This window comes from Neovison vison, chromosome 2 (genome assembly GCF_020171115.1).
Source record: "Neovison vison isolate M4711 chromosome 2, ASM_NN_V1, whole genome shotgun sequence".
In the NCBI taxonomy this organism is placed as follows: domain Eukaryota; kingdom Metazoa; phylum Chordata; class Mammalia; order Carnivora; family Mustelidae; genus Neogale; species Neogale vison.
In genome coordinates this window covers 199,626,891-199,653,970 of record NC_058092.1, presented here as the reverse complement: position 1 = coordinate 199,653,970, position 27,080 = coordinate 199,626,891, and the positions used below count along the sequence as shown (strand labels likewise).

Sequence of the window (27,080 nt, the reverse complement as noted above, 5' to 3'; positions counted from 1 at the left end):
GTCTTTTGGGTGGGAAGATGAATGAGCCCAGAGGCTGTGGGTAGAGAAAAGGAATGTTGCTTCCCTCAAAGAGCTAAGGAACAAAGTGGGTAGGGTACAGAGTAGGGAACCACCCCTTTACCCGTAGACAAAGACATTCAGGACCAACTTTATGTTGAAGTCAGTAACCATGACAAGGTCATCTCCCTGTGCTGTGGCCAAAATGACCCCTGCTCTGGGGCTTGACGCCCAGGCAACATGTTTGGGCTATTCTGGGTGCCGTGCAATTCCATATGCATTTTAGAACAAGCTTGTCAACCTCTACAAGAAGTCATCTGGGATTGTGTTAAATCTGTAGATCATTTGAGGGGGTACGAGTATTGCCATCCTAATGTTAAATCTTCCAATCATTGAACATAGAATGTTTTTCCATTTATTTAGCTCTTTTCAGCTAAGTTCCTTTCAACAGTGTTTTCTAGTTTTCTGAGAAGAAGTTTTGTACTTGTCTTATTCAATTTATCCTTGTATATTTTATCCTTTTCGATGCTATTGTGAAAGGGATCATTTTCTCTTCTGAGTTCATTCTCAGATTATTCACAGCAAATGTATAAAAATACAATTGATTTTTGTATATTGATCTTATTACCCTTCACTCTAGCTGTTCTCATCTGTTAATTCTAATAGTTTTTTAGTAGATTCCTTAAAATTTTCTATATACTGGGGCACCTGGGTGGCTCAGTGGGTTAAAGCCTCTGCCTTCAGCTCAGGTCATGATCTCAGGGTCCTGGGATTGAGCCCCACATCGGGTTTTCTGTTCAGCAGCGAATCTGCTTATCCCTCTCTCTTTTCCTGCCTCTCTGCCTAATTGTGATCTCTATCAAATAAATAAAATCTTTTTTAAAAAATGTTTCTATATACAAGATCATGTCATCTGTGAACAGAGATAGTTTTACTTCTTCTTTCCTAATCAGGATACTTTTATTTCTTTTTCTTTCCAACCGCCTTAGCTAGAACCTCCAGTACAATGTGGTCTAGAAGTGGTGAGAACAGACATCCTTTTTAATCTATTGAGACTTGTTATGTGGTCTAGCATTTGGTCCATTCTGGAAGGTGTTCCATGTGCATTTGAGAAGAATATGTATTCTGCTATTCTTGGGCAAAGTATTCTATAAATGTCTGTTAGGTCTAGGTGGTTTGTAGTGTTCTTCAAGTCCTCTATTTCTTCACTGATGTTCTATCCATTATTGGATATTCCAAATGGGATAAAGTTTCCAATCACTATTGTTGCACTATTTCTCTCTTGAGTCTATTTTTGCTTCCTGGACTTTGGTGCTCTATTGTTGGGTGAATATCTATTTATAATTGTTACATATTCTTGGTGTACTGACTCTTTTATTAATATACATTGTCCTTCTTTCTCCCTTGTAATAATTCTTGTCTTAAAGTATATTTTGTCTGAATTTAGTACTCCCCCCTCCCCCAGCTCTCCTTTGGTTACTCTTGGTGTGGGGTATCTTTTTCAATCCTTTTACTTTCAACCTATTTGTGTCTTTGAATCTGAAGGACAGTAGTTCCTCCTTACCCGTGGTTTCAACTTCCCCAGGGTGAGTTACCTGTGGTCGAACATGGTCTGGAAGTAGATAATCCTCCTTCTGATGTGTCATCAGAATGTCAATACTAGCTTAACCCTATTCACATTGCCTATGTCATTCACCTCATTTCGTCTCATTATATAGGTATTTTGTCATCCCATAGCACAAGAAGAAAGGTAAATACAGTATAATAGGATATTTTGAGAGAGACCACATTCATATACCTTTCATTACAGGATGTTATTATAATTTTTCTCTTTATGAATTGTTGTCACTCTCCCATATAAATTATGCCTAATTTATAAGTTAAATTTTATCATAGGTATATGGGTATCGAAAAAAATATAATATATATAGGGTTTGGTACTATCTGTAGTTCAGGCATCAACTGGGGGTCTTGGAGCATATCCCCCATGGATAAAGGGGGCTACTGTAAGTCTTTAGACAGCATATTGTTGGTATCTTTTTAGCCCATTCTTCTACTTCAGCCTTTTATTTTTTTTTTTTAAGATTTTATTTATTTATTTGAGAAAGAGAGATCACAAGTAGGCAGAGAGGCAGGCAGAGAGAGCGGAGGAGGCAGGCTCCCCACTGAGCAGAGAGCCGGATGCAGGGCTCGATCCCAGGACCCTGGGATCATGACCTGAGCCAAAGGCAGAGGCTTAACCTACTGAGCCACCCAGGTACCCCTACTTCAGCCTTTTAATTGGATGTTTATATTTATATTTATATTTACATTTACTGATATTTAGTGTAATTACTGATAAGTAAGGATTTACATTTGCTTCTTTGCTACTTTTTTCTGTGTCACATATCATGTTGTGTTCCTCAGATCTTTAATTACTGACTTCTTTTATGTTGAGTAGATATTTTCTGACATAGCCTTTTAATTCCCTTGTTTTTCCTTCTTTTACTATATATTTTTGGGTTGTTTTCTCAACAGTTGCCTTGGGGATTACATCTTAATTTATAGAAATCTACTTTGGATTAATACTAACTATACAAAACCTTTTCCTAGATATTTCTATCCTCACAAACATACTGTGTATGTTACATCTTCACACACTGTGGGCTTTATACACTGGGTGCTCCTCACCATAAACTTACCATTATTGTTTTATGTAGTTATCTTTTAAATAAGAAAAAAAGAGAAGTTACAAAGAAAAATACATTAATCCTGTCTTACATATTTACCTATATAGTTTACAGCTATTCTTTATTTCCTCATGTGGATTTGAGTTACTATTTAGTCCCCTTTCATTTCAGCCTGAAGGGCTCCCTTTAATATTTCTTCATGGGCAGTTCCACTTGTGATTAGCTATCTCAAGTTTTGTTTATTTGGGAATGTATTAATCGCTCTTTCATTTTGGAAGAATAATTTCATCAGATATCAAACTGTTGGTTGACAGGATTTTTTTTTCAGCCCCAAAGGCTGAATGTGTCACCCACTGCAGGTTAAAGGAAGGTAGTGTGTGTGTACCAGATACTCAACAAAGGGCAGAGATGTACACCCAGACAGGAGCTAGGTTTCGAACAGATGAGGATGAAAAGGTCTGGAAGGAAAGAAGCGTCTGTCGGAGTGGGAAGACCCCATCCAGCTGCCCCTTCTGGGTGAGCTGAGATGACTGTCAGTCATAACCCACAAGAGCCTCTACCCGGGGACCATGACAACAGGCTGTGGAAGACTGCAGCCATGGCTAGGAAGGAGAGTCTGTGGTTTCCAGTCTGAGACGAGCGATGGTTAGCTTGGTGGCATAATTGGGGAAATAAGGAAGGAAATAACCATCTGTGAGAGAACAGACACATGGGAGATGGGCCATCTGTGCTGAGTCAGGAGGATCAGGAAGTGAGAGAGAGGAGGAATATGGAAGCATAGACTGAGAAGCATGATGTGGGCTCCAGCTAGAAGTCTGTGAGCTGCCAGTCACTGGAAGGCAACCCAAACCAGCTGCAGCCAGAAAGGGGAATTTATCAGAGGTATGTTGGAGGTTTACAATATCTTTTGAGACCTGAAGATCTAGGCTTGTAAGATGGACAAGAGTGACGGTGGCTCTAGAGGGCCAAAAAGTGAGAAGCACAAGGATTCTTTTCTTACGGGACAGCATGGCCGAGACACTCTTGCTAGATACCTCCCCCATACTGGAAGGGACCCCTGTCACAGCAGACATTGTCACTGCAGCCAGTGCTAGGAAGTCCATTCAAACCCTCCCTCAGACTTTTTGTGATGTTCAAGATTAGAATAAAAGCCAGGCAGGGGCATCTGGTGGGCTGAGCCTCCGTCACCTGACCACATCTGACTGCCTACAGGGACATAGCAGATCTATTCCTTATGGTTCCAAAGAGGGAGATGGCAGGAGATTGCCTCACGATAGGAAGGGGCTAGATATTGTGTAGCACCTGAATAAGTTCCCTTCTACCATAACCAATGAAGAAAAGAAAAGGTATCATTTTAAAAGCAGAGGACTCTCGAGTAGTTTTATCAACTTGGAGAGAAGAACCAGTGAGGGAGGGAGGGATTAAAGATGCAAAAGGAGGAGAAATGTCTAGAAGAGCAGAGGGAGGTTATGTGCCAGGGGGAGGGGGCCGTCAGCCCAGAGGAGACGTACAAGGGGCGGGGCTGGTTGTGCGGGGGAGGAATCCTGACTTTGGGGAGAGGTGTGAGTTGGGAGAGAAGGCATCTGGGAAACTTCCGTTCTTTCCATCTGTCCCAAACCCTGGCTTTCCACAACAAGCAGGTGTTTTCACGAGGGAGAAGACTTGTTTTCCAATAATGCAAAACTGACCAAATTGGTGAGTCATCACTTTCTAAAATCTGACTCTTTAGGGAGTGGAAAACATTTCAGACCTGCTTCCTTGCTGCATCCAAGTGAGGACAGGTTTTGCCATTTGAGTTTGGGCAGGCAATAGCCTCACCACTGGGTCCCCCGCCCCTGCTTCAGGAAAATGGTGACAGCTCCTTGGAACCTCAGTACGTTGTATTTCCAAGACTCAGAACCCCATTAGTGAAGGTGCATTTCCCTCTTTCCTCTCAGGCTCTGCCAAAAGCAGGAGCTCAACAGGCAATCCTGCCTGGCCCAGGGTGTCAGACCTGTGGGCTGAGGTCCTTTTTACCCCTCCCCTAGTGCCTCGGGGGACCCCACCTACTCACAGCAAGGCTGTCCCACTGTCAGTTCCACACACTCCCTAATAGAAGTTTTCCCTCCCAAGAATCTTACAGTGAGAACTTGCAGCTCGATAAAATCTTTATCTGAAAGCTGCCTGATTAAATGGGGAGCTCAGACACTTGGCCAAGTAGATTTTTAAGTGAGTAGTATTTGTCTGAGCCCATCATTTATAGAGACTTAAAAAATGAGGCCTTTGAGTTCTATAAACCCCTGTGTGGTAACTGTCAGAGCCCACTTCGAGAAAGGACTCACTGGTCAGCTGCAGGGAGTGGGATCAATCGACAGCCCCTGGCTATTAGCTCTTTTAGGGTCAACCTCAACTTTCAAGCCAACTTCATGCTGTTCTTGGAGGGGGGCACAATGATGGTCAAGGTCATGGTCTTCTTGAGGAAGTCCCCAGCCAATGAGCAAAAGGCAACGGTACACAGGTCTGACCCCCTCCACCCAAGTCAGACCCTCTACTAGGCCCTCTGCCTTTTTTTTTTTTTTTTTTAGATTTTATTTATTTGACAGAGATCACAAGTAGGTAGAGAGACAGGTGGGGTGGGGGGTGGGGGAACAGGCTCCCCACTGAGCAGGGAGCCCAATGTGGGGCTCGATCCCAGGACCCTGAGACCATGACCTGAGCCAAAGGCAGAGGCTTAACCCACTGAGCCACCCAGGCACCCTGGCTCTCTGCTTTGGAGCTCCCCAGAATGTTGGTGGAGATGCCCTCTGGTTTGCTTGGTGCTCCCATGCTCCCCTCCCACCCCACTCATGAACAGGTGTTAATTCCCAATAAAACTCTTATCTTAGCATCTGTCCTAGAGAACCCAGGCAGCATACCTGTCACTCATCCATCGCACACAGCAAGCACCCCTGCCCCGGACATCAGCTGCCTGGACATTAGCCTGTCCTAAGTTGAAGGCGAGGTGTGACAAGTATGACAGTGGAAGTTGGAAGAGAAGGCTGTGTTTTCTGAACCCACTTGGTAACCCAGGCCCCCTCGGCCCTGACATCAGGGCTGCAGAACTCTAGAAACCATGCCCAGGGACCTTAAGTCACAACCGAGGGACTTTCCAAGCAAAGTCTCCGAGTTCTGGTCTCTACCCTCTTGTCTGGGTGGTTTTGCAATGCCCAGTCCTGGATTCTGCATCGTTGTCCTTCTGACTCTCTGGCCGGGAGCCTAGGACACCAAAGAGCCAGAAAACTAGGGGTCCAGGCTCTAGACCCATTCTGGGGGCCTGGGCTGTGTATGCGAGGCTGTACCCTACACTGAGGTGTGTACACGGGACTGAAATGAGAAGCCAGGTGAAACATCTGAAGGAGGCATTGGGCCAACGGCAGAGGCAGACTTTAGACCTAAGGCCACAGGACTGTGGGAGCGCGGGCAGGGAGAGAGGCCCCAAAGCACCCAAGTGCCCTCAGGCAAAACCAAGGATATACTCAGAGCACTAGCAAGGCCAGGCCACCAAAGCGGCAGAAAAGTTCACCTTTGATGAATCCCACACAATTGTGCAATTAAAAACTCTAGAAAGAATACTTTAAATTCAACATACTCTTAAGTTTTGTTTATAGTTTATATTTAAATTATGGGTTATCATATTTAAATTATGGGTTAATTTTTAAATTATGGGTTGATTGTGGGTAATAATTATGGGTAATTTAAATTTTATATATTTAAATTATGGGTCAGGTCTTCATCAGCCCTGGCAAGAGGCCTTTTAGAAGGTTCCTGTGGCCTCAGGCATGAGGGATGAGGAGATAGTAAAGGTGCTGGACTCTGACTGTGGTCACTGAGCAGGGAAGGGACACTGAAACAGTGTCCAAAGGGAAGCATCCACGTCTGGTAGGCAAAGAGGGGCAGGCAGAGGATATATGTGGTGGAAGGTCAGCTGGAGTCCTGAAGAGGACCAGCTGGCTCATGGCTCTCCTTCTCCTAGCCATCTGAGATGTTTCTAGGTTGACAGTGGGGCTTGGCCTCACTCAGTCATTCAGGGTCTCAGACCACAGGACCTCGGCCGCCTCCTGCATGGGCCTTCCAGGTGGCCCCAGAAAAGGGACACAGAGCTGCAAAGAGCCTGGGAAAGACAGGGCATCTGGGCATGTCCAGGAGGGAGACAAGGACAGAGCTGGTGCAGAGCTTGCCTCCTCTGTCCTCAGCAAGGAGTCAACCGTTGGGGAGCATACAGGGTCGACAGGGTAGGGCATAGACAGGGGTGGGCTGGCAAAAACACCTCATGATTGGCTCTCTGGAAGGCAAAAAAATTTAAGTCTGAATTGATAACGTGTTTCCTTGATGTAAATACTCCCACCACTGTCCATTTCAAACTACAAGCATGATCCCTGAACGAGGAGCTGCCAAGAGATGTGCGATTGAAACCCAATAAACAGATGAATTGGGGTTCTTGAGAGAAACGGAACACACAGGAGAGAGCTATATTATCTCTCAAGAGTATAATAAGAACATATACATATTTATGCATACGTAGGTACTGTATGTTATAAAAGCTGAAAAGTCCCAAGATCTACAGTTGACAAGCTGGACACTAACGAAGGTTGTGTAGTTCTAGTTCAAAGGCCAGGAGGCTCAAGACCCAGGAAGAGCCAATTTTCAGTTCTAGCCCCAAAGACAGGAGAAAAAAAACCCCAGTGTCCTGGCTGAAGGCAGTCAGGCAGGAGCGTTCCCTTCTATGCATGGGAAGGTGAGGTTTTTCGTTCTTTTCAGGCCCTCGACTGATTGGGTGCGACCCACCCACACCAGGAAGCGCAACATGCTTTATTCAGTCTACTAATTCAAATGCCAATTTCATCCAGAAACACCTTCACATTGACACTGAGAGTAATGCTTGACCAAATGTCTGGCTGGGTGCCCCATGACCCAGTTAGAATGACATACAAAGTCAAACCCTCACAATAGTATTTTCACCACACGATACAATAGGTGCAAATGACCTTGAGAATGTAGAAAGTACTAAAATGTAGTAAAATAATTAGTAAGTGATGTGAGTTGGGTAGGCATTCCATTTTTAATCTGATTCAGTTCACTGTAGATTTATATAATGTAATCTCCAATGATGCCTGCGTTAAAATCACAAAATTCCTGAAAACTTAGCAATCAGCTCTCATTGGCTTTTCTGGCTAGCTGTTCCAGCACACCACAGGGATGGGCAGGAGTGACACACCAGAGAAATGGAACCTCAGCCTTCTGGCAACAGGGACAGAGAGCAGTCGAAGCAGGAAGTCAGGGGACACTGGTGCTGGTGAGCACTGCGCAGGCATCTCAGACCCAGGGGAGCACTGTTTACTCCCTCTGCCTCTGGAAGAGCACCCCCTATCCTCTCTGCAGGTTCTGGAATAGGGAAGCAGGGTCCTACTATCTAGATGACATCTTGGTAAAAAAAACAGAGGAAGGCTCGCCCTCCTGGTGGCAGCAGATCCCTCTAATAGTGCAAGAACACACAGCTTTGTCAGCGTTAGGGCCCCAGCCCTACTGCCCCTCTACTGGACACCTTTGTACAGTGAACAGGCTGTAACCATACCTGTGGCTCCATGTGGAATGGAGCAATCTCCCATTGAGACTTGGAGTGGGGGGGACCCTTTTCCACTTTCTGACTGGGAGACTGGCAACACGTGCCCCTGTCTAGGAAGAAGACTCCCTTGGGGTGACAGCAGGCAGTGATGTCCCCGGGCTCAAAGATATGCAATTATCTTCTAAAGTAGTGGTTCTCAACCCTGGCCACATGCTGGATCACCCGAGGAGCTTTTACAACTCCCAATGACCAGTGCACATGCCAGACTAAACAGGACCCAATGGCCAGCACACATGCCAGACTAAACAGGACCCGATGGCAGATGGGACACAGAAATTAGTTGTCAGAACTCCCCCATGTGCAGCCAGGGTTGAGAACCACTGACCTGAAGCAGAGCTGGAGGTGGCCAGTGATATTGATGGGTGACCACCCGTCCAAGAGGTGTGCCTTCCAGCATCCGCCTTTGGAGAGTTCTGCCCTTCCAACACTCCTACTCACCCTTCGGCGCCTGGCCAAGCCTGGCCCACAGTGGCCTCGGAAAATGCCAGGCTGGAAACTGGGGGAGACCCAGGACCACTGCTGGGGAGGCAGTGCCATGTGGGCAGGGGCAAGGCCATGGGGAGAGGGCTGCCTTTCTACCTCTACTTCTGTGTGAGGCCTGTATTTTCCCTTTGTAAACTTGAGGAAGGAGGGGGCACTAATGTCCCTTCCAGCTGGACCCATCGTTCTCACGTGCAGGGTCCAGACTAGCTCTTGCCCTGTTCTCAGCTTTACTTCTGGGTCTGAGCCCAGAGCCTCTGAGGTTTTTTCCGAGTCTAACACCGATCCCAGGAAAAGCAGGCGGGTGAGCACAGCTTAATGTCATTGGGGGAAACAGCTGCACAGGAAAAGCACCCGGGGGTGGTTTCTTAACCAAAACAAGTGTGAGTAGACCCAAACTAAGTCTTCAGGGCATTTGCCTGCCTCTAGTTTGGAGGACGTGGTCCAGGCTGCATTACTCATAGGGCTTCACGATTGCTCAAGACATTGTCACTGGCCACGGGACCTCACCCTGTGACCCTGATGTCAACATGAGATTTTCCAGATCTGTAGCCTCCCCAGTCCTCCCGGGTGGCCTGTGTCCCAGCCTGACCCGGCCTCTACCTGGCCTGAAAGAAAAAGGAGGGCAATTTCGTCATTCAGTAGTATTTCTTGGAGCTGTCCCTCAAGCCAGTATTCCTCACAGGGCTCATGGCCTGAGTCCAGCCTGAGGCTCAGGACTGGGAGTGCAGGAGGGGTGAGACACAGCTAAGAGCCCTGGGGAAGTGCTTAATGGCTCCTTCTGGTGGTAGAATCAGGAGAGTTTCACAGGGACTTGCTCAGAATGATCAGGCTTATGCAACTGAAACTGTGGGAAAGGACACTCCTAGAAGAGGGAACCGCTGGTGCAAAGGCACGGGGGCACACAGGAGCTGCACGGTCACGTAACATCAGCAGGAGATAGGTCACGGATGAAGGCAGGGACTGTACCATGAAAGGCCTTGAATATTATCTCAAAATACTGATTCCTCTCTTCTGAGGGGTGGCTGAGGGCCGGAGAAAGGGACTGGATGCTGAGTAAAACAACTTTGTCTCCATGGACTCTGCTTTCTTCGGGCCACCTGGCCATTGGACCCCCACATCCCGGTGAGTCCTTGACATCTCCAATTCTTCCCTCCTCTCTATATGCCAGACCCTGTCCTCTCTAACATGGATTGCTGCAGAGGCTAAACCACTAGCCTCCAGAGCTTCTGGACATCCAGCTACGGGATTTGATCCCACATTAATGCTTCATTTGGGGATCAGTGGGCATGGGGGCACTCTAGGGATCAGGGAGGGAGCAAGGCCATTCAAACAGAGCGGTCATCTTTCATGCTCCTCGTCTTCAATGGAGAGGACCACACAGCTCTCAGACTTGGAACAACCTAACCCCAGACACAAATCTCTAACACAGCACGTCAGGTCATTTCAGGGGCACAAAGATGATCCTCACCATCCAAGTTCACTGAGGACTCTCAAGCAAAAAACTGCTCCCAGGAGGTAGTCGGAATTTGGGAATTTAGAGAGACTGGCATCACAGAAAATCATCAGCTGTAGACACTGTCCAGGGTTCCGATTCCTGTCCTGACAGTATTGTTTGACTTTGGGCAAATTATTTAACATTTCTGTGCCTTATTTTCTTTATCTGAAAAGCCATGGCATTAGCACCTGCCTCAGAGAATTGGAGAATTAAATGAGCTGCGGGATATGAAGTACTAGCCTTAATACCAGACACATAGCAGGCACCTAATAAATGATAGCTATTACTGCGATTGCATTTCTTGGGCAATTTTTAGGCCTGGAGGCTGAACTCTCCCAAAACCCCACTATGCACTCTTTAGAGTTATGCTAGTATTAAACGGAAACATGACAATTTGCAGATTCACTACTTGGTGAACAGTTTCTGAGACCCTACTGTGTGTGGGCCCCAAACTAAGTGCTTCACGTGCATTCTGATTGCTGTCACCGTTTTAAGACAGAACAAACATCCTCGGAGGCATCCCTCTGCTTGCTGGTTGCTGGGCCCATCCCCGGAGGATGGGAATACCACCCAGGCCACCAGCTCTCCAGCTCGGCATAAGACACACCTCTCTTTCACAGTTGAACAGTGAGCTCAGAAACCGCCTCCTAGCCAGCCCCCACCCCCACCCCCGCCGCCCCTGGCTGGGGACATCAGGCAGAGCAGGTCGCCTTGGACGGGTGGGGTCTCCCCTCTCTCCCAAGAGCGCTGGACGGGAAGGGGTTTGCTTGGCAGGACAGAAGGACAGGGCAGCGGCGTGGATTTCCAGCGGCTTTCCTTTGCCTGCCGCTCGCCGGACAGGCCCTCCCCGCGCAGTGGGCGGATCCGCTCGGGAGCCCAGAGCCCTCAGACCCGCCCGCGCGGCTGGGAACCCTCCTCGTGGACCCGCCCGTCTGCCCGCCACCGCCCACCCCGCAGGGAGCAGAGCCCCACTCGCGGGGCTCCCGGATGGGTAGTGAGGCAGGCACCCCGGGGCAGAGGGGCAGCCATTCTGCCCCGCCCTGGCCCAGTGATTGATCAGCAGCCCTTACCGAGCCTTTTACTGGTTCGCTGGAATGGGAATTAATTCTGGGATGGATAAATAATGCATTGAGGTTTGTGTAGTCCAAGGCAAGCCATTGGTCCGCAGCAAGGAAAGGGAGACTCTCCTGTAAAGCCAGCAACCATGGGGGCTGGAGTGGGGCAGCAGGAGGGGCAGTTGGGCCAGAGGAAGAGAAAAGGGAAGTGGATGACAGCATGATCGGCACAAGGACTCCAGCCTGGCGGCTCCTGGAATATGCTGAGCCCAAAGATCAGGCAAGCCAGGAGGGGTAAGTCCAACTTCCTGGGGCGGATCTGGGCATAGTGTGTGTCTCTTGGCTAACACGTGCAGACACTGAGACGCTGCCACACCGGGGGTGAGATGAGGCAGGCATTCCAGAGGCATCCTCCTCATTGCCTGCCCAGTGAGGCTCCCAGGGTCTGTGGGCGTCAGACCAGAGCTGCCCATGCCCAATGGCCATTTTAATGCTCTGGTCTGTGTGCAACCCTCACCCCATGGTCTGTGTTTCGGCGAGTTCCTGAGTTGCTCAAAGTGACCGGGTGACAACTTCGGGAAAACTGTGTTCCTTTACTGAAAAGGAAATGCTCAATGCTCGGGATTTGCCCCAGCAGCCAAGCAGAAGTGGCCCTCACTAGGGAGGGCCATGCCCTGGCTTCTGGAGACAGCCAGGTCCAAGAGGGAGTCCTCGCTCCTGTGGCCTGGGAGGGTGCTAGGTAGAGCCTTCGGGAGCTGCCCAGGGCTGGGCTGCAGAAAACAATTCCTCGGGCAGGCCAGAGGCAGGCGGGCGCCCCCATGGGGAGAACTCCCAGGAGGCGGCACCCACCGCCTGGAGATGAGAGTGCCGAGGGCATGCATCTAGAAATAAGTCAGAGGTGGGAGTCTGGAGAACCTTGCTGGATGATCTTGTGGGACTGGGCTAGTGCCCACCAGCCAGCCTGTGTCCCTGCAGAGTGGTCTGGAGACCCAGGACAAATCCCTGGCCTAGGGACAGCATCACCCTAGGGACAACAACTTCTTGGCCAGTGTCATTTTAGATAAGAACATCTGTCCTTTAAGAAAATAAAATGCATCTTTGCAGGTGGCCAGTGTTTACGGAGGGCTGAGCTTCACTTTGGAGCAAGGAGTATGAGGACAGGTGGTTTGGAGGCGGGTGGAACATCTGCCTGGGGAGCTTGGAAACGGCATGTCTCACCTGGTATGTGTGTGACAGGAACCCTCCAGCCTCCTGTGGATCACAGGGAACACACCCATCACATTAGCTATTCACAGATGACTACGGGGTGAGCTGGCCCTCCAGAGCATGGTCACCACTGCCGGGACCCCTCTGTGGGTTGCTCCAAATGGATCATAGCCTGCGAACCCCAGTGGGCAAGAGAGGGTTATGCATGGCTCTGCTGGGTAGGAGTGCAATTTAGTGACCTGAGGGGTAGGAGTGCAATTTATTGACCACCTAAAGGGGTGGGACAGGCCCTACATGCCTTTTGAGAAAACTTAAGTCCACCGCCCCAGCCCTGTCGAATGTATTAGCCACTGGCCGGATGTGGCTGTTGAGCCCTTGATATATGGCTAGTCCAAACTGAGAGACATACACACTAGATTTTGATGACTTGGCAGAAAAAAAGAATGTAAAATATCTTACTGATAGTTATCTTGCGTACAGGCTGAAATAACAATAGGTGATATGTTGAGTTAAATAAAATATGTTATTAAATTTAATTTCACCTATTTTTAAAGCAGCTACTGAAACTGCTGTATTGTAAACTGTATTGTATTTATAAACTATTGATAAGTAGTTACACATGTGACTCATATTATACGCCTGTTGTGTAGTGCTTGTCTAGAAAGAGGCTTCAGCAAATGGGCTCTCAGGAAACCAGCCTTTGAAATCCCAAACTTCTTACAAGCAGTTGTTCTAGGTCAGTGGTTCTCAGCCAGGTGTGATCTTGCCCCCTCCCCAGGGGACTTTTGGCATTGTCTGGAGACATTTTTGGTAGTTCCAACTGAAGGGCTACTGGCTTCTAGTGGGTAGAAAACAGGGACAAAACTGAACATCCTACAAAGCAGAGGACAAGCCTGCAATAAGAATTATCTGGCCCCAAATGTCTATGGCCCTAAGGTTGAGGAACGTTCTACTTGATGATATTATCTGGTAAGATACAGTAAAAGATGACGTTTACGGTGCCGTAAGTCAGCCTACCACTTACCCACAAACTATGATCAGAAGCATTCTAGGAGCATCTAGTACAAGTGTAGCATCCAGAGGAAGTGTGAGGTCTTTGGGCTGTGAGCTGGGAGGTGACAGGGAGCTAACTAGGCAAAGAATGGTGGAAGAACAAGGCCACGTTGCAAGCAGGGCGAGGCACGTGTGGGTGCCTTGGGAGGGGCGGGTGCATGGGAATAGGAGGTGGGAGCTGGGGGCAGGGAGGGGCAGCAGGCACAGCACGGGGCTAGGACCAGGTCTGGAATTGGCTCGTGCAAGGTCAGGCTTGCAGCTTGTTAAGGAATAGTTCTCCCTGGGGACGTTTCTGGAGAAATACAGACCAAGTTTCTGTGCGTGTGTGTTTGTGTGTGTGTGTGTGTGTGTGTGTGTACCATTAAGTAATTGGGCCGTGGTAGAAGTGGTAAAAAGAAGAGCACACCTCAAAATTCATCCCCCTCTCATTGAACATTTTAGGAGCAGGGCAGGATACGTGTCATAAGCACAGCGAGTCAGAGTACGCAGATCACAGCCCTTGGTATCCAGACACCGCCTTGTCGTGACCCTCCATATTCCAGATGGACCTCCAGGCAATATCACTACGTGGATACGCTGGGTTGCATGAAAAAGACTGGGGGGGCTTTCTGAGATAGTTCATAAAATCAGCCTCAGCCAGCTCAAAAGCCTCTGGGGTCTGGCCCAAACGCTGCTCGGCAGATAGGGGCTTCCCAGGGACCCTTCTTCAGAGGCATGTTGGCTGTTAAATCCCTGGCAGACCTCTGTCAGGCCAGCCCTGAGTGAGCACGCAGAGGCTGCTAAACACCCTGACAGCTGTGCTCAGTTCTCCTTTCTAAGGAGAGGGAGATGTCAAGATCAAGACCCTCCCAAGGAAAACCCTATTGTCCTTTACCAGTGCATAGAACTAAGTTTGTTCAATTTTCATGCCCCGACCACGCCCTGTTTCTAAGAAGTTAGAGGCTAAAGAGGCAGGTGTCGGTATGTGGACACACACACATGGAGAAGGCAATTCAAAAAAACAGGCACCCAAACTAGCTGGAAGTGGCTCAGAACAGACAGGTGAATTCAAATAGTGTGCTTGCATTTAAGTGCAGCATGAAATTCAGACTGATGTCAGGAAGGTGGTCCAGATTCCCTCAAATCAGCGTGCATCGGCCATTAAGACAATAAGTGATTTTAACTCACCATTGTTTGCTTAGGACCAGTTCACACTCATCCTAGCTAGTCATGGCCTATTGGGTCCAGGCTGTTTGGAGCCAGATGTGTTTCCCTGCTTTACCCCTGAGTCCAGAGGTCCCTTCCAGAGACACTTTCCTATTGCTTTGCCCCAGGAAGCTCCTCCTCTACTGAGTCCCATTTCCATATTCCCAGAATAGAACTAGAAGAGACAGTTTACCCCTGCCTTTACCAGTTTTCCCAGAAAAAAAATAAGATAACTTCATTAAAACTCTTTGAATGTATTACATATACAATGGAGCAAGTCACAAGTCTGTGTGCTTTATGACATGGTGAAAGTTGCGATTTCTTTTTCAATATAGAAAATAAAAATGTAGAGCAGATACCTTCTCTTCTGGGAATAAGAGAGGAAGAACATCAGCGCCTCATGTCATTCCCTCAGGCCCACTACCATGTTCTGCACATCCTAGGCCTTCCCCACTCCCTCCTCTGCTCAGAGTCCCTGGGAGCACCTGGTTAGAACCAGACCTGATTCCCCATCTCTCCAGCCATAGTCAGAACAGAGCCCCAAAATACTTGACCCTGATGCAGTCCCAGCTGGCTGGGTTGGTTCCCCTTTCTGAAATTCCACTGTAATCGGACTTAGGTCTTCAGAGACTGGTGTGTTCTGTCAGTCTTGAGTGAAGCTTATTCCTCTGGCCTTTCCCTAGTCCACAAGGATGAGGAATGTGGGGCGGCCCTGTTGCTTTATCCAAAGAGCTCTGGACTCTGCCTGTCTCACTTATCCTCCTGCCTCACCCACCCTCAGCCATCATCATCTCTCACCTGGACTTTGGCAGTAAGACTGCCTCACTCCTACCCACCCTCATCCATTCTCCACTCCAAAGCCAGGACTATGTTTTCATGTGTAAATCTAGGCATACATTCATCTCCAGCCTCTTCCCCAAGGTAGAATCCTTCAGTGGCTTCCCCATTGCTCCTTGGGGTAAAGTCCAAACCCTTACCATGGCCCACAAGACCCCTCTTACAGTCTAGCCAGTGGCCACCTCTCCAGCCTCCTCTCACTCTCCAGGCTCCAGCCACATGGGCCTTCTTCCCGTTCTTCAACTGTTCCACCGGCCTCCTACCACAGGGCCTTAGCACACCATTTTCCCTGCCTGGAATGCCTCTTCCTTCTCTCTGTCTCTCTCACTGTCTCTATCTCTCTCTCTGTCTCTCCCTCGTTCTTTCCCTCTCCTCCCTCACCCTACACACAGGCATTCCTTGACTCCAACTCACCTTCCAGTTCTCAGTTCAAGTGTTGCCATCCAGGGAAGTCCTCCCATATACCGAATCTAAGCTAGGTTCTCTGCTGCAAGCTCTCCCTTCTTTACAGCATTTACCTTGGATTAGAGTTGTACAATCCCAGATGGAAATGATCTAATGGATATTTGTCACCCCACTGGACTGAGTTCCACGAGGGCAGGAACCATTTCTGGTTTTGAATATCATTATACTTTAATATCAGACACCTGAAGGAACTCAGTACATATATTTTGAATGGAGGATGGATGGATGCATGGATGGTAGGGAAGGCATTAGCCTGGGAGGTGGAAGCACTGTCTGCCCTAACTAATCCAGGTCCTTAGGAAAGTCAGCCCCCTCCCCCAACTGATTTATATAGTGCAAATATTTTCCCTATGTGTTGCGTGCCTTTTACTTTATTTTATCAGGGTTTTTTTCCCACAGATGTACATCAGTTTTTAATTTTTATGTCACTATCTTATCAATATTTTCTGTCAGGGTTTCTGCCTTTGTTTAGAATATTTCAAAATAAAATTGATGTTGCTATGAAGGAGGCCCCTTCTTTTAGCAGAAATCACGGAACTCATGGGCCATGTTACAGCAGCTCTAGCCATCAGTGTCTTAGAAGCCTTGATGAATGGGCAGAGCCTGGTCAGTCCTTTGGCGATGGACAAAGAAAGCTCTAGAAGACAAAGTACTTTGAGTGGACTCATTGTTCTTGATTTTCCCCATAGGAAAGTAAACCATCATTTACTATGTGTCCTCCATGCTTGAGGAATCTCTACTGTACTTCATGAATTCTCATAACTACACTATGAAGGGGCATCAGTGCTCCCATGTTAGCAGATATGGAAAGAGCATCATAGGGACGCTGCCCACAAGTGGCGGCATGTGTACTCATGTCTTTCCGATGCCAAGGCTTCTGACCTCTCTCCCTGACCCAGTGCAGGGATCCACACCAGCCAAAGACCATGGCCGGTAGCCCTGCATGTCCCAGGGTGGGATGGGAGTGGGGGGGAGAGTATAGATCCTTCAAGTCATAAGATGCAGTCATTTGTTTTTATTTTTATTTAATTTTTAATTTTTTAAAGTGTGTTAAACTAACATATAGTATTATACTAGTTTTAGGTGTATAATATAGTGATTCAACAATTCTATACATTACTCAGTGCTCATCGCTATAAGTGTCCTCTTAATCCCCTTCACCTATTTCAGTCGTCTTCCTTCCCACCTCCCCTCTGGCAACCACCAGTTTGCTCTCTCTACTTAAGAGTCTGGTTTTTTGTCTCTTTTTTCTTTGTTCATTTGTTTTGTTTCTTAAGTTCCACATATGAATGAAATCATGGTATTTATTCTTCTCTGACTGACTTAATTCACTTAGAATTATACCTTCTAGATGCATCCATGTTGTTGAAAATGATAACATTTCATTCTTTTTTATGGTTGAGTAATATTCCACTGTGTGTGTGTGTGTGTGTGTGTGTGTGTGTGTATCTGTATGTAAGTATCTGTGTGTATATATATGTATACACATCTTCTTTATCCATTCATCTATTCATGGACACTTGGATTGCTTGCTTATCTTGGCAATTGTGAATAATGTTGCAATAAGCGTGGGGGGCACATATCTTTTCAAATTAGTATTTTTACTTTCTTTGGAGAAATAGCCAGTAGTAAAATTACTGGATCATATGGTAACTCTATTTTTAATTTTTTGAGGAAACTCCAGACTGTTTTCTACTGTGGCTACACCAGTTTGCATTCCTAACAACAGTACATGAGGGTTTCTTTTTCTCATCCTTACCAACACTTGTTTCTTGTGTTTTTAATTTTATCCCTTCTGACAGGTGTGAGGGGATAGCCCATTGAGATTTTGATTTGCATTTCCCTGGTGATCAGTGATGTTGAGCATCTTTTCATATGTCTCTTGGCCATCTGGATGTCTTTGAAAAAATATTCATGCCTTCTGCCATTTTTAATTAGGTTATTTGCTTTTTTGGTGTTGTGGTGATATTTTTAAGAAGATGCTCACTGCATATGAACACATGGAGATTAAATTTAGACAACTATTGGAATATTTAAGGTTGAATTATTAATATGTAGTAGGAAACTCTGCAAATGAAAAGAAGCAAGATAATTATGAACTCCAGGGAAAGCCAGTGATGCATAAAAGGAAAAATTACTATAATATACTACATAGCTCAACTGGGAATAGCAGTTACATAGTGAAAATTAATAATGCAAATTTGGCATGTTGAACAAACCAAAATTACAATAGAACTATGGTGGGAGGATGGAGTGGGTACTTGTGTATGATGGGGCCAGGGGAGTCAAAGAAATAAAATCCTCACTTTCCATCATGATGGGTCAACAAATAATACTTAAAAAAGAAAAATCAAGAAGTGAGTTGGCATAAAAACAAATATTAAGTCAATGCAACAGGATAGAGAGCCCAGAAATACACCCAAGCATGTATGGCCTATTAATTTATGACAAAGAAGCCAAGAATAAAGGATGGGGAAGGGAGAGTCTCTTCAGTAAATGGGGAAAACTGGACAGTCACATGCAAAAGAACAAAACTAGACCATTTTCTTATACCATATAGAAAAATCATCTTGAAATGGATCAAAGACTAAGACCTGGAGCCATAAAACTCCTAGATGAAAACGTAGGTGGTGAGCTCCTTGATGTTGGCTTTGGTGATGATTCTTTTTTTAATTTGACACCAAAAGCAGAGGTAACAAAAAACAAAAACAAAAATAAATATGGGACTTAAAAACTTAAAAGCTTCTGCACAGCAAAAGAAACCATCAACAAAATGAAAATGGGAGACACTATTTGCAAATCATGTATGTAATAAGGGCTCAGTATCCAGTATATATAAAGAGCTCACACAATTTAATAGCAAAAAAATAAAATCCAAGCAATTCTATTTAAAAATGGGCAGAGGAACTAAATACAGACATATTTAAGACATACAATCGCCAATTGTATGTCTGATCGCCAATCAGCCGAACTTATGTTAGGGAAATGCAGATCGAAACCACAAGAGATACTGCTGCAGACCTGTTAGAATGGCTATGGTAGGGCGCCTGGGTGGCTCAGTGGGTTAAGCCAGTGCCTTCGGCTCAGGTCTTGATCTCAGGGTCCTGGGATCGAGTCCCGCATCGGGCCCTCTGCTCAGCAGGGGGCCCACTTCCCTCTCTCTCTCTCTCTCTGCCTGCCTCTCCGTCTACTTGTGATCTCTCTCTGTCAAATAAATAAAATCTTTTAAAAAATGGCTATGGTAAAATAAACAAACAGAACCCAAGAGATAGTGAGGATATGTTGTCTTCAGGGAAGGTGTGGGGAAAAGGGAACCGTGGCACACTGTTGTTGGAAATGTAAGTTAGTACAGCCAGTAAAAACAGCATGGAGGATCCTCCAAAAATTAAATAGAGAACTACCATAGGATCCAGCAACCCCACTTCTGAGCCTATATGCAAAGGAATTGAAAATGGGATATCAGAGGCATCTCTGCCCTCCTGTGTTCACTGCAGCGTTAGTCACAACAGCCAAGATATAGAAGCAACCTAAGTGTCCATCAAAGGATTAATGGACAAAGAAGATATGGTGTGCAGGAAGATACAGTGGATTATTACTCAGCCATGAGAAAGAAATCCTGCCATTTGTGACAACATGGACTGACCTTGAGAACATTGTGCTAAATGAGGTCAGAGAAAGACAGATACGACATGGTGTCACTTATATGTGGAAACTAAAAAGGGCAAACTTATAGAAACAGAGAGTAGATAAGTGGTTGCTAGGGATGGGGGGGAGGGGACATGGTGGAGGGGTGAGTAGGGAGAGTTTAGTAAAAGGGTGCAAACTTTCTGCTATAAGACAAAGAAGGTCTGAGGATCTGATGTAAAACACAGTGTCATAGTTGGTGACACTATATGGTGTAACTGAAATTGGCTAGCAGAGTAGAACTGCTAGCCAACACAAAAGAACCCCACACAAAAGAAAGAAATATATGATGTGATGAGTGGGTTCACCAACTAGATGGGTGAGTCAAGGGGGAAAAATAGCAATGAATGAATACTGTTAGAAATGTAGAGGTAAATAAAAGGGCCAAACTAAAAAGGATGAAAGTGACTGCCTCCTGGGGTTGGGGAATGGGAGATAATAGAAGAACAGGAGACTGCCAGGTTTCACACCAAGACTTGTAGGACCACTTGAAATGGTTGGTTGAAGAGTGATAGCCCAGAGATCACATAACCTCATATCAGTTCAGGCTAGAAGATTGCTCTGAAGGGATGACCATGAGGTTCCCAGACCTCCTCTGATTGCTTGGTTCTGAATAGTGTGGCCTTCCAGGATATGCCCATGGTGACTCCATCCTGCTCCCCTGCCCAAGCTTGTCCACTGATGGCTCCCTAAGACAGAGTACTTCCATGGCTGTAAGAGTTGGATGGCAAAGGGACAGTAGCCTACTTAAGTGACGTAGTATCTGGCTTTTCCTAAGACTCAGAGAGAGGATCTAGGGCTGGGAAGGGGGTCAGGGATGTGGTCTAGGAGAACAGTTTCGGGAGAGTAGAACTGGGGTCTGGGCCAGAGGCCAGATAGGGACTAGGGATGCAGACAGCAGGCTTTGCTGCAGAAGGAAGGCCATGACAGGCTCGCACAGTGGTCTCCTTATCCTAGGCCAGGCTCCAGTACCCCACTACTCAAGGCTGTCACCTTCCCCAGTGGTTCAGGTGCCCAAGCCTACATTTTCTCTACCACTGGCTGGACCTTCTACCCCCACCCGGAAGACTGAGCTCTCTCCTATCTCTCCTCCCAGAAATTTGCTCAGAAATAAAATGAAGAGGGCACCTGGGTGGCTCCATCAGTTAAGCATCTGCCTTCAGCTCAGGTCATGATCCCAAGCTTGGGAGCCCCTTTACAGGCTCCCTGCTCAGCGGGGACCCTGCTTCTCCCGTTGCCTGCCCCTCCCCCTACTTGTGTTTTCTCTCTCTCTCTCTCTGCTTCTCTCTCTCTTTCTCTCTCAAATAAATAAATAAAATATTTTTAAAGAATGAAATGAAATGAAGCTGCAAAGTCCCCCAGATGAACCAAAAGTCTAGGACCAGCCTCAAGGACCTGGTCAGAGGAAATAAAATTCCCAATTTGAGAATCTTTGGACAATAGTGGCTCAAAGTATATTGCAGCCTGATTTTGTGACTACTGCTTATTGTAGGATTTTCATGATTCATTTCTAATATTTTCCTAATACTTTTAAATCAAAGCATTATTCACATATAGTAAAATGTCCAGATCTGTAGTGTATAGCTCTGACCACCACCCAGGTCAAGACACAGAGCCTTTCCTTTAACCCCAGAAAGTTCTCTTTTCTTTCCCCATCCCTCCTCACTCTCCTCACAGCCAGACAAGCAGACACTCTTCTGATTTCTATCACCATGGAAAAAAATCATGGTAGAGTGGTTTTGCCTATTCTTAAATTTCATATAAATGGAATCATAGGATATGACTCTCTCATTACTAACACATCAAAGGCCCCAGAGAGCCTTTGCACTTTCTTCTCCAGGGAAGGAAGGCAGGAAAGTCAGAAAATGTCTGCCAAGCAATCAGCATGTGCCTTATACCAGCCCTGTGAGTCACGGGAGAAAATGGAAGCAAGATAATTTAAGTAAAATGCTCAAAATGCACCCCACTAATAAAATAAAAAACAGCTTAACCACAGAACTCTGAGTCTCAAGAAGCTTCCTTCCCGCCATATTGACCTGTCCAAAGGTGGGGACTGGGTGGTGTCACCGAGTTGCATGGACCCCAGAGATGATAGGCTATGTGATCCCTGGGAAGCACCTGTTTCCATGGTATTCACAGTGCCATTGCCAGGTGTGGGGACAAAAACAGAAGATGGGGTCATGCCATCCACTTTGTCCTGGTGTGTCTCAGATTTGTTCAGCTGGAAAGCACCCTGGCTGAGCAGCAGGCTGGTAGGAAAGGGGAAGGACTCTGGATTTGGGAAGAAGAGAGTGGGTATCCCGTGGAAGGGCCTTCATGAGTGGAAGCAGCAGGGCGGGCCGCGGGTACAAAGGTGTGTATTGGGTCCCGGTGGGCCTGGCCCCCTCCATGCCTGCTGGTGCTGAGGAATCCCAGCCTTGGCTGCTATTTTATTTCAGCTCTCCATATTTCTGACCAATTAACCAGCTGGAATACCGCAGACTCAGATGCCTTCACCTCCCTGTTTGCACAAGGAGTCACACATAGATTCAACTTTGTGCACTGGCCAGTATTTAATAATAGCAATAACCATCACTAGTGTCTATTGACCTAATGTAACCATGCTTTAGAACAAGCGCAACTCAGGAAGCAACCTTCTTTGCAACCATCCTGGGGTCGGGGGTGGAGGGCAGGCCTGCCCCTGTCCCTGCCTGGGTAAGGCCCCGTGACAACTCTGGCCATTCTTGGGTGATGACTTGCCCTAGAGTCACTTTCATTTGCAAAATGCAAGACCACTTCAATATTTCCACATCCTTCCCAGGGCTACAGAGCTGATTTTTGCCGACCTCTTTGAAAGTGTGCCTCTCGGTCTGGTCCTTGTTTAGGAGATCATATCTCTCAAGTCTCGTTGCCTGGCTGGAGTTTCCATCTCTATGTCCTGTGACAACGACCATGTATGAAAGCTCCTTTCATCTTCAAAAGACCCTTAGTCTTTTGAAGAGAGACCACCATTGCCCCATTTATCAGATGAGGAAACTGAGTTCCAGAGAGCTAAAAGAACTTGCAGCCAGGAGTGGCAGTGCTTGGATTCAAAACTCAAAGGCTCTTGAACGCCATTGTACACTTCCTTATTTATGTTGTAGGGCCCTCTCCAGGCAGCAGGAAAGGAAAGCCTTCTGAGGCAGAGAAAGCCTCATGTGGCAAGACCAAGGGCGCATGTGCTGGGCAAGCTATGAGCCCCCGGCTATGACGGCAATGCAAGAGGGCAGGGTGAAAATGGTAATACGTCCCAAGGAAGAGACCTATCCCATATCCAGGTAGGGCTTAAATAAGGGAGTGACGTGGCTGGAGGGAGCATTAGGCACTGATACTCACTGCAGTATGGGCAGTGTGTCTGTAGGGAGTGGCTGAGGGCAGGGAGAGAGCCAGTATCCAATACAGGCTCAGGGAGCAATGGCATCTCCCACCTGCCAGTTGCAGAGGGGGTGGGGGGAACAGAGCATGTCTACTCAGAGTACCCAGCCATTCCCAGCTCAGTTCCCCTGCTTCCGGATGCTGTTCCAGCCCACAGAGTGTGTCCTGGAAAGATGCATTATAGATCCAGGCCTCCTTTCTCCTGCCTCTCCTCCCAGGTCCCGGCTGATAGGTAAACTCGAGTCTTTACCTTTAGAGATGCCCAAAGTTCATAACACCAGCACTCTTGAGACACAGGACTCTACCAGATGTCTGGGCTAGAGTTGCTCCAAGTTGGACTTCTGACCCCAGAGAACTAGAGTCCTGACAGTTTGAAAGTGGGAATGAAGGATTTATTTGCAAGACAGGCCTGCATTGGGTTAGGTAGGCCTGGGCCAGAAGACCGCCTTCGGCCCCACCCCCCACTACAACAGGCAGGGACATGCCCTGACTCTGCTGAAATCATCAACAGCCTCAATGATTACTTAGCCAAGGGTATAGAATATATTGATCTAAACTAATGGCTTGTAGGCAGACAGAAATGAAATTTATAATCGATACTGAATTACATTGACTCCACCAATCTCGGGCTCCTGGTGAGTGGCCTGCTGATCTTAACAGAACTGGAGGTGGCGAGGCTGTGGCAAGCTGCTCTGGGACAAGGTATGGAGAGAGGAAAGAAGCTTCAGGGTGCTCAGCCAGTGGGAATAAAAAACAGTACTAACCACCAATCACTCCATGTCCTCCCTTTTCTAAAGCACTTTCAAAATACCCTTCATTTCATCCTCACCAAAGTCCAAGAGGTGGATAGGATTTGTTGTTTGCTCCCATTTTATATGGAAATCTATGACTCCAGGAGGCCAGTGGACCTCAGGTCTCCAAATTCTATGCCCCTTCTGTGATCTCATGCAACCACTCTGGACCAAACGCCAAACTAGGAAAAGTGGGAAAACGCCGGTTTGGCTCTGAGCTTTATCTCCTTGCTTGCCACTTCTCTGTTTATGGGAATAGAATCAATGATCTCGTGCCCTTTACCTTTTTAATTGGTTGAAAACAGGCTGAGGGCAAGAGAAATCCTCTTGGTAGATCTCTTCCAAACCAAGAAGATCGTCTAGAGAGGTACCAGTTCTCTTGGACTTGATCTTCTCCATGTTCTTTGAACTTGAGGATTCCTGTCTCATGATCATTCATTCACTCAGCAAGCATTTTATTGAGAGGTTCTGTGCTATGGTGTGGGGATCCAGGCGTGGGGAGGACACCTTCCCTGGCCATAAGAAGCTCACAAATCAATATGGCGCAGAGATGTGTGGCCAGATGTATGTGCCAGTCATGGCGGTGGCATAATGGATGAAAGTTGACCCCTCTGCTTTGAGAAGCTCCTGGGCAAGTCTTCACATGGTAAGAAACAGTTACACTGATGCCTCAAGAGTGAGCCAGGACTCATCAGGCTGGCAAGCACAGAAATACAGAGATGTGGCATCAAACGGCCCATGCGGGGGCCAGGCATTGGTGTGGAAAGAGTGACGTATGTGGTGTGAGTGGGAGGTGAAGCTGCAGATCTCACAGAGCACTGGCTCAGCTCACAGAGGCCTTCTTCCGTCTCTTCTTCATATCCATGTCAGTGATGGCTCAGGCACAGGAGGCCTAGCAAGAGGGACGTCACTGTGTGATGATGTTGGAGGTCCAGCTTGTAGATAGAAACGGATGGACGTCCATCAAACTCGTCTTTCTCAAAGGAAGAGTTTTCTTCATTAGTCTTGAGCAGGAGGGGTTAGGGTATAATCTCTTTGAAGGGAGAGATGTGGGTCCTGTGAGAGTTGGTGTTAAGAGCTGGGGAGCCAGAATTCCCAGGTCTGACTTCACGTTCTCTCATCCTGCCTCCTGTGCCCCCTGCTGGCCACACCCCTGCTTCCCCAGCCTTCTATAGTGTAGGGCATGCAAAAGTTTTCCTCTTAGGTTCTGAACCTCGGTCCTGTTAATTAAACTGGCAGAAGACAGAAAAACAGGAGGAAAGGCAGTTAAACCCCGGGGGCAGTACTATGGGATGGTGATTAGGAAGCATATGGTAGATAAGGCTGTTTAGTAAGGTTTGTTATTCAGACTATAATCAGAGTCTCACTCTCCTCTCCCTTGCACGGGAGTAGGAAAGGCACCTGTACAGGAAATTCATACCCTTCTTTTAGGCAGAAAGAGGGGAGAGAGAGCGAGCTCCTTCAGCACTTGCTATTTCTCAATTGCCTACAACTCAAAATAATCAATGTGCCACATAGCTGTGTTGTCATCAACAGTGGTATTTTGCGGAAGGACATAACCCAATCCCCTCCAGTGTTCATGCCATTCTTTCACCCAGCTTCAACCTCCCTACTGGCCTTCCAGCCTCCCAGCCTTCCTCCTGCTGTCTTCATGTTCCCATTTCCCCTTACATGTGCCATGATGACCATGAGACCTTGCATTTGCGTGTCTCTGCTCCCCCTTTACCTCTTTGAAGGCAGGCACATGCCTTCCATCTCCGTGCCCCCAGAGGCTAGCATAGAGTGGATGCCCAGGAGGCCCACATGAATGGATCAATGAATGTCAGATCCAGCTGAATCTTGGGGAGTGTGCTGTAGGGAAGCACAGACCAAGCTGTTCCGGTGTCCCTCTGCCTTCAGCTCCCCCTTGCCAGAGACCAGCACCAGCGGAGCTGGGAGGCAGACCCAGGAAGAGCCAACAAGTATAACTTTTAAGAATGTGATCTTTTAGGGACTCCTAGGAGGCTCAGTTAAGTGGCTGCCTTGGCTCAGGTCATGATCCCAGGGTCCTGGGATCGAGTCCCACATCAGACTCCTTGCTTGGCAGGGAGCCTGCTTTTCTCTCTGCCTGCCACTTCCCCTGCTTGTGCGCGCGTGTTCTCTCTCTCTTTCTCTCTGACAAATTTTTTTTTAAATGTGACCTTTTATATGGATTTTTTTAAATCATTAGAGTAACCATTATGAAAAAATCCCAACTTTCTAGACAACTTCAGCACTATCTTAGTATTTGTACTTCTCATGTGTGGGGGAGTAGGTTGTGCCCCTTGCTGTCTTTCATCCTCTAGGCCCTGAAGTGAGATCCCTTAGGAGGGCATGGCTGCTTCTCTAGGTCCTCTAGTTGGGGGACCTAGCAGAGAACAGATGACCAAAGTGAGTCCAGAAAAAATGCTAGGTAACAAGTGGGGAAAAAAAAAAAAAAAGAAAAGTCAGGGACACTCAGGAACCCTGGTGTAGTAAATCACCTGGGGCTCGAGCCGTCTGTATTCCCAGGACAGCCTGGGCACCTGACGAGGCCCCCTCACCGTCGGCTGCAGATTGCATTAACGTTATGAAACCGACTTCTCCGGCCCTCCAGATTACCCCTTCCATTACCTCACCTCTCTGCTCAATCAATCTTTCAGCCTCAATACTTACCCTTTAAATCAATTCCACTCGGAGAGCCATCTTGCTGGTTTTCCAGCCTGACTTTAAAATCCCATCGACTTGCATAAATCAATTATGTTTTAGCTCCTGGGCAGCCACGCCTCCACGCTCCTGGGGTTGCACTTATAGAGCTGCAGATGGAAAGTCATCCCTGGCCAGGCTGCAGGGCGCCCAACCCTACCAGGGTGAGCACTGCTCTGGCCAGATACTCAAGCACCCGCCTGAGGCTGATGCTGCTGCCACAGGCCTATTTGGAAGGCCTGGAAAGCCACTGGCTGTGTTAGGTGGGGTTCTCCTAAGCAGACCCTGAGATGAGGATTGTCATGAAATCATTTATCAAAGAGGTGCCACCAGGAAACCCCAGTGAGAGGGTGGGGCAGCAGGACAGGGAAGAGAGCCAAGCTTGGCAGATGCTCAATCCAGGAAAGTGTCAGCCTGAACCTT

General features: G+C 47.3%; 1 protein-coding gene across 4 annotated transcripts in view; it reads left to right on the top strand.

The window, feature by feature from the left end:
- ARHGAP22 (Rho GTPase activating protein 22) overlaps positions 1-27,080 on the top strand; it is a 167,774-nt gene that overhangs the window by 21,323 nt on the left and 119,371 nt on the right. The window contains exon 1 of one of the 4 annotated variants that reach the window (XM_044240001.1): positions 11,257-11,634. The exons of the other annotated variants lie outside the window; for them this stretch is intronic. Coding sequence (XP_044095936.1) covers positions 11,601-11,634 — 34 coding nt within the window. The 5' untranslated portion in view covers positions 11,257-11,600. Of the gene's footprint in view, positions 1-11,256; positions 11,635-27,080 lie in introns of those variants that run through there. 4 annotated transcript variants of the gene reach the window in all.